Below are 16,817 nucleotides of genomic sequence, written 5' to 3'. Positions count from 1 at the left end.
CCCTTCCCCCAGTTACTGCAGATTTTTGCTCATTTTGCTGCTTCTCGGGCGCTCGTGCAGCCTCCGGCACCTCCCGAGGCAGGACGGTCCTTTTGTCAGCCCTCGGTTCTTTTCAAGGATGAAGTTTTGTTCGATCTCGCGTCACTCGGGAGCGTCTGGGACATTCCTCGGAGAAACTCAGGGGAGTCTCCACCCCGCGTCACTTTTACCAAGCCCCGTCTCCGCTGTCCCGCGTCCCGCGCTGGGCGACCAGAGGGATCCGTGGCTCGGCAAAGGGTTTGTTTCATTTTCCGCTTGGGCTCCCACCACGCCCAGACCCACGCTCCCCTCCGGCCACTCGTCCTCCGTGTCCGGCCCCCGCCAGCTGCCAGCCCCCCTCTTGCTGCAGACGCTCCCGGGGGACCCCATCGCAGCCCCGCTCAACCCTCTACGAGACCTCAGAGACTCCCACCACGGGGGCTGGTCACCTCTCCGGGGAGCCTCCCTCGCCCTGGGGCTCCCGACCAGTGAAGGGCTCTGGCGGGGGCACTGGTGGCTCACCCAAACTGGTTTGGCCACATTCGTGGCCGGCAGAGGCCACGGCTCCTGACGGCACAACCGGATTCCTCCCGGCTGGGCTGGGTTTGGGGGTTCAGCCGCACTAAGGGACCCCCCCAATGCTGTGGGGACCCAAAATGCTCCCCTGACTTGGTGGGGGGGTTTGCACCCCAGGAAAAGAGGGGGTTCGCCCCCCCAAGATGCCTGTGGGGAGGACGGGGGCCGCGGCAGGCACCCCCGGGGGGAGCGGGCAGCACCGGACCTGTCGCGGAAGAAAAAGCCGAGAGCCAGAACTGGAAGAAAAGGGAAATTTAATCCTCGGAGCACGTGGGTGACGGTCCCGCGCTGGCTGCGCACCCAGACCCACCCCCGGGGCCCCCCACAGCCCCCCCAAGGGAGGAAGAACAGCAAAACCTCATTAGCCCCCCCAGTGCCTTCGTTAAGTGGGTGCGAGCGCTGCCCCGGCCCACGGCGTCCCCCAAAACCCACCCGGGGGGGACCAAACCCCGGCAGCGCCGCCGGGCCGGGGGGCAAACTGCGATCAGGGCGCATCTCTGTCGGGGAGCCGAGCTCTAACGGAGGAAGCTGAGCTCCAACGACCCCCTCCCACGCCCAGGCACCCCCCCAAGACCTGCGCGGGGACCCCACCTCCTCGTACGGCCCCAGAAGCCGCCGGGCGGCCGCTCTCTATTTGGGGGAGGCGGGGGGCTGCCCGGCGGCGATGCGGCTGACCCGCTCCAGGACGTCCTGGGGGCAGAGGGGGGGCACGGCCTGCGCCAGCGGACAGTCCTCCACCAGGCTGTTCATGGGGGTGGGCGGCGGGCCCACGTCCTCCTCCGGCCCCCCGGCAGCGCCCGGCCCCCCCAGGGCTGCCCGCAGGATGGGCAGCACCTTCTTCCGCGAGGCCAGAGCGTTGCCCTGGGCGTAGGCGCCGAGGCAGGACCAGGGACTCGGCAGGGGCTGGAGCTGCAGGGACGGCGCCGACGCCTCCTCCAGCGCCCGGCACACCTGCAGGGGAGGGAGCGCCGCGGCTGGGACCCCCCCCGCGCCCCCAAAATCGGGGGCAAAGTGCAGCTGAGAACCGGCTCCTACCCCAGCTGAGGGATTTGGGGTGCCTGGACCGACCTCCCGCCCCCCAAAACTCACCGCGCTGCGGAGGGGCTCGCGCCGGCTGTAGACCGCGAGCTGCCGGGAGGCCTCGTTGCGCTCGTTAAAAGAGATCGTCATGGCCACCAGCCCCGCGTAGCCACGAGCCTGGCAGAAAGCGTCCAGGTCCTGCAGCAAGCCGGGCCGGCGCAGGAAGGTCTGGAGGAGGAGGGACACTGGCGTCACCCCGGTGTCCCCCTCGTGCCACCCCCTGCCTCAGTTTCCCCCCTTGTCGAGCTTCACCTCCAGGTCCACGTAGATCGCGCTGACGGCGAGGAGCAGCTCATCGCCCGAGAGGGCTTTGAGGTCCTTCCGCAGCATCTGCTCCGTCGTCAGCCCTGGGACACCAGAGGGGCCGAGCGTGAGCCCCAGGGACGCGTCCCTGTCCCCAGGGAGAGGGCTCTGTCCCAGGACCCACCCCCCCGGGTGCTGCCCCCCCCCACCCCCCCGGTGCCCAGACCTGAGACGTCAAACTTGGCCGCTTGCAGGGCCTCGAAGACGGCGTGGCGGGCCGGCAGGTCGGGGAACCGGGCCTCGAGCAGGGAGACACACGCCGCGTCCCGGGGCGTCACCTTCCCGGCGGCCGGGCTCAGGTTCACGCAGTCCAGCAAGATGGTGCCTGTGGGGACGGGGAGACGCAACCGGGGGCCGTCAGTTGTCACCATCTGTCCCCCCCCCGGCTCCGGGATGGGGCTCGGCGAGGGCCGCCCGTCCTCACCGTGCAGCAGCGCGGCCGTGGGTCTGTCCAGCACCCCGGGGGGGCCCTGGGCGATCCGCTCCGTCACCAGCGTGGCGCAGGAGCCCACCGGCTCCGCCGTCACCGGGCAGCCGGGCGCGCGCTCCCGCTCCAGCGGCCGGTGATCGAGAACCTCCACCACGGCCTCTTCCAGGGCTGCGTCGGCGCTGGCGGGGGGGCCAGACGGGGAGGGTGAGACCCCCCCCGCACGGCACGGCCGCGATGCGTCACCGCCGGCAGAGCCCAGAAACGCCCCCCTTTGTTCCTCAACTCCCCCCCCCCCCCCAAAACACCCCGGAGAGGGAACGGTTTTACCCACCCTGGGCCAAAATCAAGCGAGGAGGAAGCGAGGCTGCGGGTGGGTGTCCCTGCGTGTCCCCCCCTCCGCCGCCCCGGCTCACCCGGGCAGGACGTGGTGATCGACCAGCGTCAGGGAGAGGAGCCCGGCGCGGTGCAGCCCCCCCAGGTCGATCTCGTCGCGGAAGATGAGGGAGGCGGGGGGGATGCCCTGCGCCCGCAGCAGGAACCGCGTCTCCGTCCGCAGGGCGAAGTCGGCGCGAGGGATGTTCAGCACCGGGACGAAGGCGGCTTGGGGAGCCGGGGAGGTCTGCGGCGGGGCGGGGAGGGGGGGTGACACCCGGTGAGGCGTCCCCCAAGCCACCGTTTGTCCCCGAGCCAGCGGGCGAGTCTCACCTTCGCCAGGAAATACGCCAGGGCCAGGGCCGAGACGGCGGAGTCCAGGTCACAGGCCTCGTTGCCCAGCACCACGTGGACCTCCCGGTGCTGCCGGACACACTCCTGCCGGGGTGGGGGGTGTCAGGCACGGCAGCGCCGCCCCCAGAGACCCCCAAGCCCGTGTGTGTGTCCCCCCCCTTTGTCCCCAGAGCCGCTGGTGGATGTCACCCACAGCCGACGTCCCTGCGGCGCCAACCAGCCCGGAGCCCTCGGGACGAGACCTGGCCGGGATCCATTTCTGGCACAAAAGCTTCACGTTTTGGGGGCACGTGCACCAAAACGGGCGCACCAGGGCCCCGGGGAGAGGGGGAAAACGGGGGACAGGGACCTGCCCGCCCCGGGGGACGCTGTGGCAGCCCCGGAGCCTTTCGGCATTTAAACCCCGGATCAAAGCGCCCGCGAAGGCAGTTTGGGGCTGGCTGCCCCCCAAAACCACCACATTTCACCCCCCCCCTTTTTTTTTTTTTTGTTTCTTGCCCACAGTAACAAAAAAAAATGTCACCCGTGTCACCCCAGCGATCCCCCGGCTGCCCGTGTCCCCGGGCCCTTTTTGGGTGACAATTATTTCACGCCGTAACCCAGATTCGCTCCTTTATTCGGTACGAGCCGCCCGCGGCGTTCACCCCCCCGCAGCAGGTTGGGGGGGGACACCTGCACCCCCGTGTCGCGGGACCGGGGACGAGGCTGCAGGGCTGGGGAGGGGGGTGCTGGGGAGCCCCCGGTGCGGCTGTGGCACCCCAATCCCCCCCCCTCCCAGGCACCCCATTTCCTCCTGCACCCCGCTCCCCTGGGCACCCATGCACCCCAAACCCTCTGCACCCCGATTTCCATGCACCCAGCTCCCCCCTGCACCCTGCTTTCCTGGGCACCCAGTCCCCCCTGCACCCCAATCCTTGGGCACCCTGACCCCCCTGCACCCTCTCCCCGTGCACCCCACTCCTCCCTGCACCCCAATCCCTGGGCACCCATCTCCCCCTGCACCCGGGGCACCCTGAGCCCCCTGCACCCCAGTTCCATGAGCACCCTGACCCCCCTGCACCCTCTCCCCCCACCCCATGCACCCCACTCCTCCCTGCACCCCAAACCCCCGGGCACCCATCTCCTCCTGCACCCCCTGTACCCCAGTTCCACGGGCACCCTGAGCTCCCCCCTCCACCCCAAACCCCTGCGCGCCCCTCACCCCAGTCCCTGGGCACCCTGACCCCCCCGCACCCCAAACCCCTGAGCACCCCGTGTCCCCCCCCGGCCCCGCTACCTGCAGAGCCGCCCGGTTCCCCTCCACGAACCGCTCCATAGCGGCGCCGATCCGCGCCGCGACCCGCCCGGCCCCGCCCAGCCCAGTCCGGCCCAGTGCGGCCCAGTACGGCCCAGTACGGCCCGGCACGGCCCGCCCCCCCCCCCCCCCGACTCCTCAGCCTCCCGCGCTGGCTGCCGGGAAGGGGGCGGGGCGGGGGGGCGGAGGGTGAGGGTTGGGGGGGGGGTGACAGCACCAACCCCCCCCCGGCACCCCAACACCCCCAGAGGCCTCCTGGCACCCCCCTGACACCCCCAAACCCTCCTGGCACCCCTTACCCCCTCCCAGACCCCCCCGGGCACCCTGAAACCCTCCCGGCACCCCAAATCCCCCCTCAACACCTCAAACCCCCCCCCCGACACCCCAAAACCCTCTTTGCACCCCAAACCCCCCTGACACCCCCACTCCTTAACACCCCAAACCCTCCCGACACCTGCCCCCCCCCCAGCCCCCCTACCACCCCCAGATCCCCCCAGGGAACCCCCAGACAGGCCGTACCCCCCCCCCCCCCCCAACTTTTATTCCAGCCCGGGCTGGCGGCGCCGCATCCCGACTGGTGACCAGTGACTAGTTACTGGTGACCAGTAACCGCCACCGCTAACCAGCCGCCCCCCCCCCTCCCCGGGGCCGTCGCACCCGTCAGAGCGTGAAACCGGGGGGGGGAGCACCCACCGCCCCCCCCCCCCCCAGCTCCTGCCCGGCCCCGGGCCTCGAAACGGGGCAGAAACGGGAAAATCGGGGATTTGGGGCGGTGGCGCGGCCTCGCCCCGGGGAGCTGCCGGCTCGCCCCGACGGCTCGGCGGTGCCAGAGGGAACCGGCAGCGGGCGGGCGGCTGCCTGCTCCTCCTCCTCCTCCTCCTCTTCCTCCTCCTCCTCTTCCTCCTCCTCCTCCTCCTCCTCCTCGCCCGCCGTAAATCCGCCCTCCCGGCAGAGCCGGAGCGGGGCTGGCGGCGGCGAGCAGGCCTCGGCCGGGGAGCGCGCAACGCGGGGAGAAAAAGGGGGGAAAAAAGGGAAAAAAAAGGGGGAAAAAAAGGGAGAAAGAGGAAAGGAAGGACACGAGGAGGAATAGGGAGGGAGGAGCGGGGGAATAAAGAAGGGAAAAGGAGGAAAAAAGGAGCGAAAAGGAGGAAAAAAGGAGGAATAACGAGGAAAGAAGAAGGGGGGAAGGAGGAAAGGAGGAGGAAAAGGGAGGAATAAAGAAGGAAAAAAGAGGGAGGAGGAAGGAAAAAGGAGGAATAAAGAAGGGAGAAGGAGGAATCAAAAAGAAAAAAGGAGGAATAAAAAAGAAAAAAGGAGGAATAAAAAAAAAGGAGGAAAAAAAGGAAGAAAAAGGGGAATAGAGGGGAAAAAAGAAGGAAAAAGGACAAAAAGAGGAAAAAGAAAAAAGAAGGAAAAAGAAGAGGAAAAAGGGATAAAGGAGAAAAAAAAGAAGGAAAAAGGAATAAAGAAGGAAAAAGGAGAAAAAAGAAGAGAAAAGGAGGAAAAGAAGGAAGAAGTGGGGAAACGGGAGCAGCGAAGCGGCGGCCAAGTGAGAGCGGGGCTGGGGGCACCGGGGGGGTCGGGGCGGTGACCCCCCCGCCCCGGCGGGGCCGCCGCGGGTCAAGGGCGACGCGGGGGGGGCTTGGGGGGGGCTTGGCCCGGGCTGCCCCCGCGGACGGGTGGGGAAACTGAGGCCGGGCGGCCCCGGCCCCCCCCCGGCCCCCCCCCCGGCCCGGGCTGCACCAGCCCCCACCAGCCGGTTTTTCCGGCTCCCGGCGCCTCATCGGACGCTGCCCCGGCGTCTGGGGCGGCACCCGGACTCGTTATTTTTATTATTTTATTTTATTTTAATTTTATTTATTTTTTTATTTTATTTTTATTTTTTATTTTATTTTTATTTTTTATTTTATTTTTATTTTTTATTTTATTTGGCTCTTATATTTTATCTTATTTTCTTTCATCTTACTTGAATTTACTTATAAAGAATACGTCCATAATTATTTAGTCCTCAAGACTTCATTTATTTATTAATCTACTTACCCGTCAGAAGTATTTGTTTAACATTTGTTCAGTTCATGATGCTGCTACTTATTTACACCTGTATCTATCAAGCACATTTGTTGATGCTGTTTGCTTATAGAGATGACATTTATGGATTTATTTATTAGGAATATTGATTTATCTATTTGCCTATCGAGAATATTTATATATTTACTAATACTATCGGTTTATTCATCTCTATAACTATATATTTTATGTATTTCTGGAGAATATTTACTTATTTATTTCCCTGTTTGTCACTGCTCTACTTATTTAGTTATTAATGAATTTAGTTATTAATGAATTTAGTTATTAATGAATTTAGTTATTAATGAATAATAATAAACGCCCAGATGACCATCGGGCTCCGTCCCCTCCTTTTCTTTCCCCCAAGGCCCCCCCGCTCCGGCCCTAAAGGCCACGAGAACAGCTCAGAGGGCACCAACCCCCTTGATTTTCTCCCGGGCGTTCACCGCCTCCCCAAAACCCCCCTTTTTCCCCCCAATTTCCACCCCCCGGGCGTTTCCATCGCTGGTTATCGCCGGCGTTGCCCGCGCCCCTCTCGCAGCATCCCCGGGGGCAGCGGGTGCAGGAGGGGCCCGATCCCGACCTGTGCGGGGGGGTGTGGGGGGGGATTAGGGGCTGAGAGCGGCCGGTGAGCTGCGGGGGGGCCACGGGGGGGGCCACGACGGGGCTGGAAACCGGAGCTGCCGTGCCCGAGGGTTTCAAAGCCGAATTTCCCAAATCTCCCTGCAGGAGCATCTTCACCGGCCTGAATCCGCAGGAAAACCCCGGCGGAAGCGCAGGACTCCGACCGTCCCCCCCCGCACCGCTCCATCGAGCCCCCCCCTTCCTCCCAGGTTGGTTTGGGGTCGTTTCTCTTTTTCCGTGCAAACGGGAGGCAGATAAAATCCTCACACGTCCGTGGCGTTAATTTTTTTATTTCCAAATAATGGAAAATAAACCGCTGGCGCTCAGAGGCGTGAGCAGCCTTGGTTTTATTTTCTATTATTTAAAAAAATGTAAAGGGACGGGGGAGAAAAAAAATCTAAGCTAAACGAGGCGTAGCTGGTCAATATATTGGACTAAAAAGTGTGGTTTTTTTCTCGAAATACCCAAGTTTTCTCTTCTGAGGGAGAAGTTTGGGATGTGGCTCTCCCTGGACGGAGCCGGAGCGTTCCCAGGGCCCTGACGCCGCGGGGAAGGTCCCGATGGAGCCGCCGGAGCAGGGAGGGACGGTCCCGGCCCCTTCCCGCGGCGAAGGGACCCGCCAGCTCCTGGAGGGGGCTGTGGGCAAGGAGGAAATTCTGGCTGGTGGCCCGGAGAGCCCAGCACCGGGTGGGCGAGTGGCCGAGCAGCGTGGCGAGGAGGAGGAGGAGGTGGCATCCAGCCCCGGCGTGGGGCAGCCGGGCTGCGCCCCACTTCTCCCCTCTGAGGAGCATCCGAGGGAAGATGCTGAGGAGAAACAGCCCGCGGAGGGTGGGGGGTCCCTGCCGGGTGCCCCCCTGCCCAGCCCGGGTGCCGCGGCGCTGACGCTCCCGGCTGAGCCCCCCCGAGCCCGCACCCCGACTCGGGAGGCGGAGGCGGATTTTTATTGCGTGAAGTGGATCACCTGGAAGGGCGAGCGGACGCCCGTCATCACGCAGAGCGAGAACGGGCCCTGCCCGCTCCTGGCCATCATGAACATCCTCTTCCTGCAGTGGAAGGCAAGTGGGGTGTCGGGGGGGGGCTGGCGCGGGGGGCTGGGGCTCGGCTCCCCCCGCATGGCGAGGGGAAGGGGCCGGGGGCCGGTGCCCAGCCTCTCGGTGCCCCCAGGTGAAGCTGCCCCCGCAGAAGGAGGTGATCTCGGCCGAGGAGCTGATGGCACATTTGGGTGAGCTCCCCGCGGCCCCCCCCCGAGTGCCGTGTGTCCCCCCCCCCCAGTGCCGTGGCTAGCCGGCGCCGTGCCGGGGGCTGAGCGCGCTGCCCCCCCTTCCAGGGGATTGCATCCTGCGCACCCAACCCCGGGAGCCGTCGGAGGGGCTGCAGCTCAACTTCCAGCAGGTGAGGAGCAACTTCCACCCCCAAAAATCCATCCCCCCGCCCCGCCTCGGGGAGCGCTGCTGGCCTTGGGCTGTGAGATTTGGGGTGTCACTCCCTGAGCAACCCCCCCGCCCCACCTCGTTTCTGCCCCCCTCTCCAGAACATCAACGACACCATGATGGTCCTCCCCAAGCTGGCGACGGGGCTGGACGTCAACGTCCGCTTCACGGGCGTCTCGGACTTCGAGTACACGCCCGAGTGCATCGTCTTCGACCTCCTCAACGTCCCGCTCTACCACGGCTGGCTAGTGGACCCCCAGGTGAGCTGGCCCCACCGCTGTCCTGCCGGTGGCTCGCGTGGGTCCAGGCGTGAGCCAAGGGCTGGTGAGGCCCTGGCACAGGTTGCCCGGAGAGGTTGTGGCTGCCCCATCACTGGAAGGGTTCAAGGTTGGGTTGGACGGGGCTTTGGGCAACCTGGGCTGGTGGAAGGTGGCCCTGCACGTAGTGGGGGGGGCGTTTAGATGATCCTTGAAGGTCCCCCCCAACCCAAACCCTCCCGTGACGGGCCCTTCCCCGAAGCCACCAGGCGTCCCCGTGGCGGGGCGACGGGCCACCAGCTGCCTGGGGAAGGGTCTGACCGCTCCATCGCCCCGCGCGCGGCTGGGCTGTGGCGGGGGGGGGGTTCCCTGGGCCTCCCCCTCCCCGCGGAGCCGGTGCTCACCCCCCCGGCCCTCCCCGGCCCCGCAGAGCCCGGAGGTGGTACAAGCCGTGGGCAAGCTCAGCTACAACCAACTGGTGGAGAAGATCATCACCTGCAAACAGGCCAGCGACTCCAGCCTGGTGAGCGAAGGTAACGGCCCCCCCAGGCCCCGGGGGTCCCCGCGGGGGGGGTCCTCGAGGCTGCAGCCCCGCTCTCGCCCCAGGGCTGGTGGCCGAGCAGTTCCTGGAGGCCACGGCCTCCCAGCTGACCTACCACGGGCTGTGCGAGCTGACGGCGGCCGTGCGGGAGGGCGAGCTCAGCGTCTTCTTCCGCAACAACCACTTCAGCACCATGATAAAGCACAAGGTGCGGCCCCGGCCCCCGCCCCGGCTTCCTTCGAGGCCCCCCCTGACGCTGCCCGGGGCTGAGTGTCCCCTGTCCCCCCTCCCCAGGGCCACCTCTACCTGCTGGTGACGGACCAGGGCTTCCTGCAGGAGGAGGGGGTGGTCTGGGAGAGCCTCCACAGCGTGGACGGCGACAGCTGCTTCTGCGACACCGATTTTCACCTCAGCCACGCTCCGGGCAAGGAGGGGGCCGCCGCGGCCCCCCCGGATCCCCGGCTCCAGCAGAGACAAGTGGACCAGGTAGGGGACAACGGGCGGCAACGGGGGACACCTGAGCCCTGGCCCAGCGCCGGGGGATGCTGCAGGGTTTGCTGGGCGCCCCCCCTCATTTCTTTCTGCCCCCCCCAGGATTACATGATCGCGCTGTCGCTGCAGCAGCAGCAGGGCCAAGGCCTCTCCGCGCTCAGCGACCTGGAGCTCGCTCGGCAGCTGCAGCAGGAGGAGTATCAGCACCATCATCCTCATCCTCAGCAGCAGCAGCAGCAGCAGCGGCAGGTCCCAGCGCAGGTATCGGGGTGCCCCCTCCCGGGACAGCAGCGCGGGGGGGGCCGGGTGCTGCTCACCCCGCTGCTCTGCCCCACGGCCCGGCCCCGGGGGGGCGCCGCTGTCCCCCCAGCCCGGTGGGGGGGTCTCTGCGGGGTCCCCCCAGCCCCTGCCTGTGCCCGCAGGGCCGCGCGCACCCGGGCGGAGAGCGGCGGCAGCGGCAGAAGCCGGACTTGGACTGCACCCTCCTGTAGCGCCCTGTGACCGGCCCCCCCGCGGGGGGGGGCACGCGTGGGGGTCCTGCCCCACCCGGACCCCCCCGACTCGCCCTGCTCTTGTCTGTCCTCTGGGGAGATCCCGGGGGGGGAGTCCCTGGGGGCAGGAGTGGGGGGACACCCCCCCCCCCCCTTCCCACTGCCCGGGACCACCCAAATGTTTTCAGTGGCCTTAAAACACGGGGGGGTCCCACCCCGGGGTGGGGGGGTCCCACACCCTCGGTCCCTGCTCCTGAGACGCGGGGGTACGCGCGTCTGGGACACACACACACACACACACACCTCAGGGGGGGGTCACGCACCCCCACGTCCGAAACGCGGCCTTAGCCCTCGGCAAATAAACGAGTTGTCCCCACGCGTGGGTCCGGCCGTGACACCGGGGGGGGCCTCCACCCCCCCGGACACGCGGGTTTGGGGGGGATTGGGGGGATTTGGGGGTGACGGGACCCTCCGCACCCCCCGGACACGCGGAGTTTGGGGGTTTCGGGGTGACGGGACCCCGTGGGGTGCAGCGGCGGGGCCGGCAGGGGGCGCTGCACCCCGGGACCGCCGCCAGCGGTGTGGGGGGGGTGGTGAGGGGGGGGCGGGGGCTATATAGGGGTGAGGGGGGGTGTCTCTAGGGGGGTGCAGCGGGGATGCACGGGGCGGGCGCACAGGGGTGTCCGTAGGGGCGCTTGGGACGTGCGGGGGGGTGTGTGTGTGTGGCGGGGGGGGGGGTGCGTAGGGGATGCGGGGCGGTGCCTGTGGGGGGGCCCGGGACGCGTGTAGGGGGTGTGGGGGGGGGCTGGGGCACGTACAGGGGACATGGGGGGGGGGGGGGGGCTCTGTCCCAGCGGGTGCGCGGGACCCGCCCCGCCGATCGCGCTCCCGGCGATGGATTGCTCAGGCCTGGCGCCGCGCCCCGCCCCGCCCCGGGCCCTCGGTGGTGGCGGTGACGTCACTCCCGCCGCTGCCTGGCGCGGGGCGCGCGCGGGGGGGGGGCGGCGGCAGCGCGAGGCGGCTCCGGGCGGCGGCTCCGGGCGGCGGCGCGTGAGTGAGGGGGGGCCGGGCCGGGGCGGGTTGGGGGGGGTGGTCGGTGGTCGCTGATTCCCGGTTCCCCCCCCCCGGTGCTCGGGGTCTCCCCGCTGCGGCGGGCCCGGGGCTGGTGGGTCCCGGGCGGGGCAGGGCCCGGCGGGAGGCCCTGCGGGGCGGGGGGGGGGGCGGTTGTGTCCGTCCCGGAGCCCGGCGGGGCCCTCCCGGTGCTTCCCGGGCGGCCCCGCGCCTCGATCCCGCCCCCCCCCGGCTCCAAACCCCCGGCGGGGCCCCCCCGGCTCCTCGGGCCGGGCCGGGGCCGGGGGGAGGCGGCGGCCCCCGCGGTCCGCTGCGAGGCCCCGGGGCCCCCCCCGGGCGGGCCTCTCCCTCCCCGGGCGGCTCCAGCCGGGGTGACCGGTGCCCCCCAGCCGGGGGGGCAGACCTCCCCCCCCGGGCAGCCCCCGGTGCAGGGCCCGCCCGGGGCTCGGTGCCCGGCGATGCTCCCGCTCCTCTTGTTTTTTCTTCCGTGACCTCAACATCTCGGGAGTTTTTCACTTCCCAGCAGGATCGTTCCTAAAACCGCCCGGGGGGGGGCCCGGCCGACGGTGTCCCCGTCCCCCCCGTCCCACCCCCGGCTCGGCCGCGCCCCGTTCCGGCTCCTCTCCCCCAGCGGGGCCCCGGTGTCCCCGTTTCCCCGGGGGAGGAGATGCCGCCGGCCCTGACCGGGGCCTCACCCCGCGTCCTCCCTGCCCGCCGGCCCGTTCCCGGCCCGTTCCCCTCCCGGTTTAGCGGGACTCCGGGCGCGCTCCCGCCTCGGTTTGCGAAACCGGCCCCGGCGGTTCCTCTTCCCCCTCCCCGCAGCGAAACCGCCTCGGCCCTGCCCCGGATCCCTGCTCCGCGCTGGGGCTTCCCCTCCCGGGGCACGGGGACCCCCCCCCGACCCCCCCCCCCAGCCCCACGGGGCCCGGGCTCGGCTCCTCGATGCCCGGTACCGGGGATGAGCCGGGATGCGCCGACCCCGCGGCGGGGGGGTGACGCGGCCTCGCCCTCCCCGGGGCCGCCGGGACCTTTTTACGGCACAAAGGTGCTTATTGTGCCCCCGGCAAATCCCTAATCCCGCGGCCCCGGGCGGGGGCTCCGGGCCTCAGCCCCCCCCGCACCCGGGATCAACCCCGGGACGCCCTCGGGAGAGGAACCGGGGCGGGGGGGGGGCGGTTCCCTTCACCCTCCTCTTCCTCCCGCCGGGTTGTGCCCGGCACCGGCCGCTGCCGCCCGGGGAAGTCCCGGAGACCCCCGGGGACAGGGATCCGTCCCGCCGGCCCCGGTTAATCATCACCCGCCGCGGGGAGCAAAGTCCCGCTCGGCTGGAGCCCAGCGCCCGGGCGGCCCGGGGGGGGCTTCACCGGCGCGGGGGGGGTTTCACCGGCCCACGGACCCTCCCCGTCCGGGGGCTCACCGGGAGCCGAGGTGGGGGCCGGTGCTGCCCCTCCCTGCAGCTGGGGTGTTGCGGAGACGGGAGCAGGGACCCCCGTTCCGGGTTGGGGGGGGGCTGCGGCCCCTTCCTCACCCCCCCGCTCTCTTTCCCCCCCCCCCAGCATGTTTCAGACCCTCTACAGCTATTTCTGGTGGGAACGGCTCTGGCTCCCGGCAAACCTCACCTGGGCCGACCTGGAGGACCGGGATGGGCGAGTCTACGCCAAAGCCTCCGATCTCTACATCACCCTCCCCTTGGCCTTCCTCTTCCTCATCGTCCGGCACCTCTTTGAGACGTGAGTCCCATCCCTGGGGGCAGAGGGGGGGGCCGGGGGGGGGTCCCCTGACCCATCTCCCTGCGCGTGGGGCTGGCGACACGCGGTGACCGACCCCTGGACGTGTTGCCCCGCGCTCAGCCCGGCTGGGGGTGGCCGTGGCACCCTGAGGGGGGGTTCTGCCCCCCCCCGGCACCCCCCAGACCCCGTTTAGCCCCCGGTGGCCCCGCACAGCCCCGGCTTTGTGCATCCCCCGCCGCCCTTATCGCGGCGCGGCCCCGGCGGGTGAGGAGCGATTTGTTGGGCAAACAATGGCGAGTGGAGGCCGGGAACAGACGGGGCTTTGTTGGGACGGCGGGAGAAGAGGGGGGGGCACCTTCACCGGGGGTGGACACGGCCCTGCTGCTCCGGGGGGGGGCCGGTCCCCCAACCCTGGGGTGACAGAGGGACCTGGGGGATTCCCCCGCGGTTAAACCCGCCTCGAAGCAGCGGCGGGATGGGGAAACCGAGGCACCGAGTGGCTGCGGGTCCCTGGGGGGGGTTCGATGGGAGCCCCCTCAGCCGGGTGACGCAGCAACGGGGACGTTTTGTGTCCCCAGGTACGTGGCCACCCTGCTGGCCGCGCTCCTGAACGTCAAGGAGAAGATCAGGTTAAAAGCCACCCCCAACGCCGTGCTGGAGAGGTTTTACGCTGCCACCACCAAACACCCCAAGCAGGTGAGGGGAGGGGGGTCCCCAAAAAGGGGCTCGGTTATGGCCTGGGAGGGGGGGGGCGAGCGGCACAGCGTGGTCCCCGTGGCGCTGACGTCCCTGTGTCCCCCCCCCCGTGTCCCCCCCAGGCCGACGTGGAGATGCTCTCCAAGCAGAGCGGCTGCTCGGTGCGGCAGGTGGAGCGCTGGTTCCGCCGCCGCCGCAACCAGGACCGGCCCAGCCTGCTCAAGAAGTTCCGGGAGGCCAGGTGAGACCCCGCGGGCCGCGTCCCGGCGCTGGGGGGGCGCTGGGGGGGGCACCCGCGGGGCCGGTGGGTCCGTCCTTCTCCCTCCCTCGCCCCGGTGCCCGTCTGAGGGACCGTCTGCTTCCTTTTTCCAGTTGGCGATTCACGTTTTACCTTATTGCTTTCATTGCTGGCATGGCTGTCATAGTGGATGTAAGTACTGGCCCCCCCCGCCCCGCGTGTGCCCGGCGCCCCCCCCGGCCCCCTCTGACTCTTTTCTGTCTCTTTTTCCTCCCCCCACCCCGCAGAAGCCCTGGTTCTACGACCTCCGGGAGGTGTGGAAGGGATACCCCATCCAGGTGAGCGCCCGGCCTGCCCCCGGGGCGAGGGCAGGTGGGAACCGGGGGGGCCTGGGGGGTACGGGAAGGGATCAAACCCCCCCGGGGGCTCGTGGAGGACCCCCCCCAGCCTGTCGTTGCCTTGCAGAGCATGCTGCCCTCCCAGTACTGGTACTACATGATCGAGCTCTCCTTCTACTGGTCCCTGCTCTTCAGCATCGCCTCCGACGTCAAGCGCAAGGTGGGCTGCGGCGGGCGCGGGGGGGTCTTGGAGGGTGTTTGCCCTTGTAGGGGGCTGGGGGGGGCGGATCTGTGGCCACAGCGGGGGGCTGGGGGGGCACCGGGGGCTGGAGCTGAGCTGCTGTAACCCCCGGCTCCCCCTTTCCTGGGCTCAGGACTTCAAAGAGCAAATCATCCACCACGTGGCCACCATCATCCTCATCAGCTTCTCCTGGTTCGCCAACTACATCCGCGCGGGGACGCTCATCATGGCCCTGCACGACTCCTCGGATTATCTGCTGGAGGTACGGCCCCCCCTCCGCTGCCCGCGGCCGCAGCGCCCCCCCCGCCTCACCCCCCCGCCCCTCTGCCCCCGCAGTCCGCCAAGATGTTCAACTACGCCGGCTGGAGAAACACCTGCAACAACATCTTCATCGTCTTCGCCGCCGTCTTCATCGTCACCCGCCTGGTCATCCTGCCCTTCTGGTGAGCGCCGGAGACCGGGCGGGGAAACTGAGGCACGGGGCGGGGAGGCCCCTGGGGGGGGACGGGATGCTGGTGCCTGCCCGTGACGGAGCGGCTTCCCCCGGCAGGATCATGCACTGCACGGTGGTTTATCCGCTGGATCTCTACCCGGCCTTCTTCGGCTACTACTTCTTCAACTTCATGATGGCGGTGCTGCAGGCGCTGCACGTCTTCTGGGCCTACCTCATCATCCGCATGGCCCAGAAGTTCATAACTGGAAAGGCAAGAGGGGGCGCTGGGGCCGGTGTGGGGTGTCCTGGGGCCGGCGTGGGGGTCCCAGGGCTGGCATGAGGGGTCCTAGGGCTGGTGTGGGGCTCCCGGGGCCGGCGTGGGGGTCCCAGCCCCACAGGGAGACGTGGCTGCAGGGCGAAGGGGCTCTGTTGACGCCTGCCCAAGGAGGAAACCGCAGTGGTTGCCATGGGGGGAAACTGAGGCACGGCAGGAAACCAGGGTTCTGCTGACCGACCCCCCCGCAGGTGGTGGAGGATGAGCGGAGCGACCGCGAGGAGACGGACAACTCGGAGGAGGAGGAGGAGGCGGCGAAGAACGGGCCCCTCTCCAATGGCCACCCCGTCCTCAACAACAACCACCGCAAAACCGACTGAGCGCCCCCGTCTCTGCGCTGCTGGGGGCGGCCGGGGCCCCCCCGAGGCCCGAACCGCAAGGCGGCCGATGCCGCCGCCCCCCCCCCCGCGTAGCGCCGAGGTCCCCGTCCCCTCGTCATCCCCCCCCCTCCCCGCTCCAGCCGCTCAGCCCGGGGTCCCGGCTCGGCCCCCGGCCCCCTCCATCGCGGGGGGGCGGCGTCGGGGCCGTTTCTGCCTTTCACCTCCTGCCTTAATCCACCGCGGGCCCCGGCACAGGCAGAGCCCCGCGACGGCTCCTTCCCCCCCCGCAGCCCCCCCGGCCCCGCGTTATCCCCCCCCACCCACCGGGAGGCTGCGGGGGGGGGGCAGCCCGGGGGGGGCTGAGCCGGCGCCGCGCGAGGGGGGGGTTCAGTCACCGCTCGTGTCTCACGGAGGAGTTTAACCCCCACATTTCTGTTAATGGGTTTTGAGTCTCTCCCTTTCCGTGGCCTCTCCTGGTCCCTTCCCCAGCTGTAACAGGACAAATTTTGCAACTGATTTTTTTTTTTTTTAATTTTTTTTTTTTTTTGGTTGTTTCTATTTATTTGGAAGACAGAAGGAGCCGGGCTTGGCTCTTGTCTCCTGCATCCACCTGGGATGTGGTGAGACCTCCCAGCGCGGAGGGGTGGGGGAAAAGGACCATTAACCAACGTCAGACCAAAACGTGTTTTGTTGTTTTCGTTTTTTAAAAAAAAGAATAAATAAAAGGTTAAATATATTAAAAGTTAAAAACTAATAAACTTCGGTATAAAAAAAAAGGGCTTGAGCATCTTCTGTGGCTGGCCCAGCCGCCCCTGCGGGGCTTTGGGGGGTGATTGCTTTGGCACAGCCCCTTTCAGCTTTTGTTTAGGCAGTGCTAAAATGGGGCAGATTGGAGTGTTTTGATATTTTTATATTTTCCCCCCCCCCCGAAAGCTCTTCACAACCAGCCTGGAGCGTGGGCTTGAGCTGCCCGAGGAGCCCTGGCCCCCCCCGCCCCGTCCTGCTGGGCTGACAAAGCTGCTATTCAGGTGGACGCTGAGGATGGAACTGGAGCTCATGGAGGCCCTAGAAAGGTTTTTTTTAAGGA

General features: G+C 68.0%; 3 protein-coding genes across 3 annotated transcripts; 2 read left to right on the top strand and 1 right to left on the bottom strand.

The window, feature by feature from the left end:
* Window positions 1-928: 928 nt before the first annotated feature.
* PRUNE1 (prune exopolyphosphatase 1) lies at window positions 929-4,541 on the bottom strand. The gene is made up of 8 exons (XM_074929328.1): window positions 4,410-4,541; window positions 3,113-3,217; window positions 2,821-3,026; window positions 2,402-2,586; window positions 2,144-2,302; window positions 1,927-2,021; window positions 1,684-1,842; window positions 929-1,545 (listed from the first exon to the last, which is right to left on the bottom strand). The coding sequence occupies exons 1-8, from the start codon at window positions 4,446-4,448 to the stop codon at window positions 1,225-1,227; spliced, it is 1,269 nt and encodes a 422-aa protein (XP_074785429.1). The 5' UTR covers window positions 4,449-4,541; the 3' UTR covers window positions 929-1,224.
* A 1,295-nt stretch (window positions 4,542-5,836) lies between these two features.
* Window positions 5,837-10,699, top strand: MINDY1 (MINDY lysine 48 deubiquitinase 1). Its single transcript, XM_074929323.1, has 11 exons — window positions 5,837-5,976; window positions 7,224-7,327; window positions 7,588-8,173; window positions 8,283-8,340; window positions 8,446-8,510; window positions 8,650-8,808; window positions 9,236-9,338; window positions 9,412-9,554; window positions 9,641-9,832; window positions 9,941-10,099; window positions 10,261-10,699. Exons 3-11 carry the CDS (start codon window positions 7,679-7,681, stop codon window positions 10,327-10,329), a joined length of 1,443 nt encoding a protein of 480 aa, XP_074785424.1. The 5' UTR covers window positions 5,837-5,976; window positions 7,224-7,327; window positions 7,588-7,678; the 3' UTR covers window positions 10,330-10,699.
* A 568-nt stretch (window positions 10,700-11,267) lies between these two features.
* Window positions 11,268-16,799, top strand: CERS2 (ceramide synthase 2). Its single transcript, XM_074929329.1, has 11 exons — window positions 11,268-11,379; window positions 12,957-13,130; window positions 13,709-13,826; window positions 13,949-14,067; window positions 14,199-14,256; window positions 14,352-14,402; window positions 14,530-14,622; window positions 14,777-14,905; window positions 14,980-15,086; window positions 15,194-15,347; window positions 15,602-16,799. Exons 2-11 carry the CDS (start codon window positions 12,958-12,960, stop codon window positions 15,728-15,730), a joined length of 1,131 nt encoding a protein of 376 aa, XP_074785430.1. The 5' UTR covers window positions 11,268-11,379; window position 12,957; the 3' UTR covers window positions 15,731-16,799.
* Window positions 16,800-16,817: the final 18 nt, after the last annotated feature.

This window comes from Athene noctua, chromosome 29 (assembly GCF_965140245.1).
Source record: "Athene noctua chromosome 29, bAthNoc1.hap1.1, whole genome shotgun sequence".
NCBI classification, from domain to species: Eukaryota; Metazoa; Chordata; class Aves; order Strigiformes; family Strigidae; genus Athene; species Athene noctua.
Note: the sequence above shows the minus strand (reverse complement) of the source record. Positions and strands in the feature narration are given on the sequence as shown.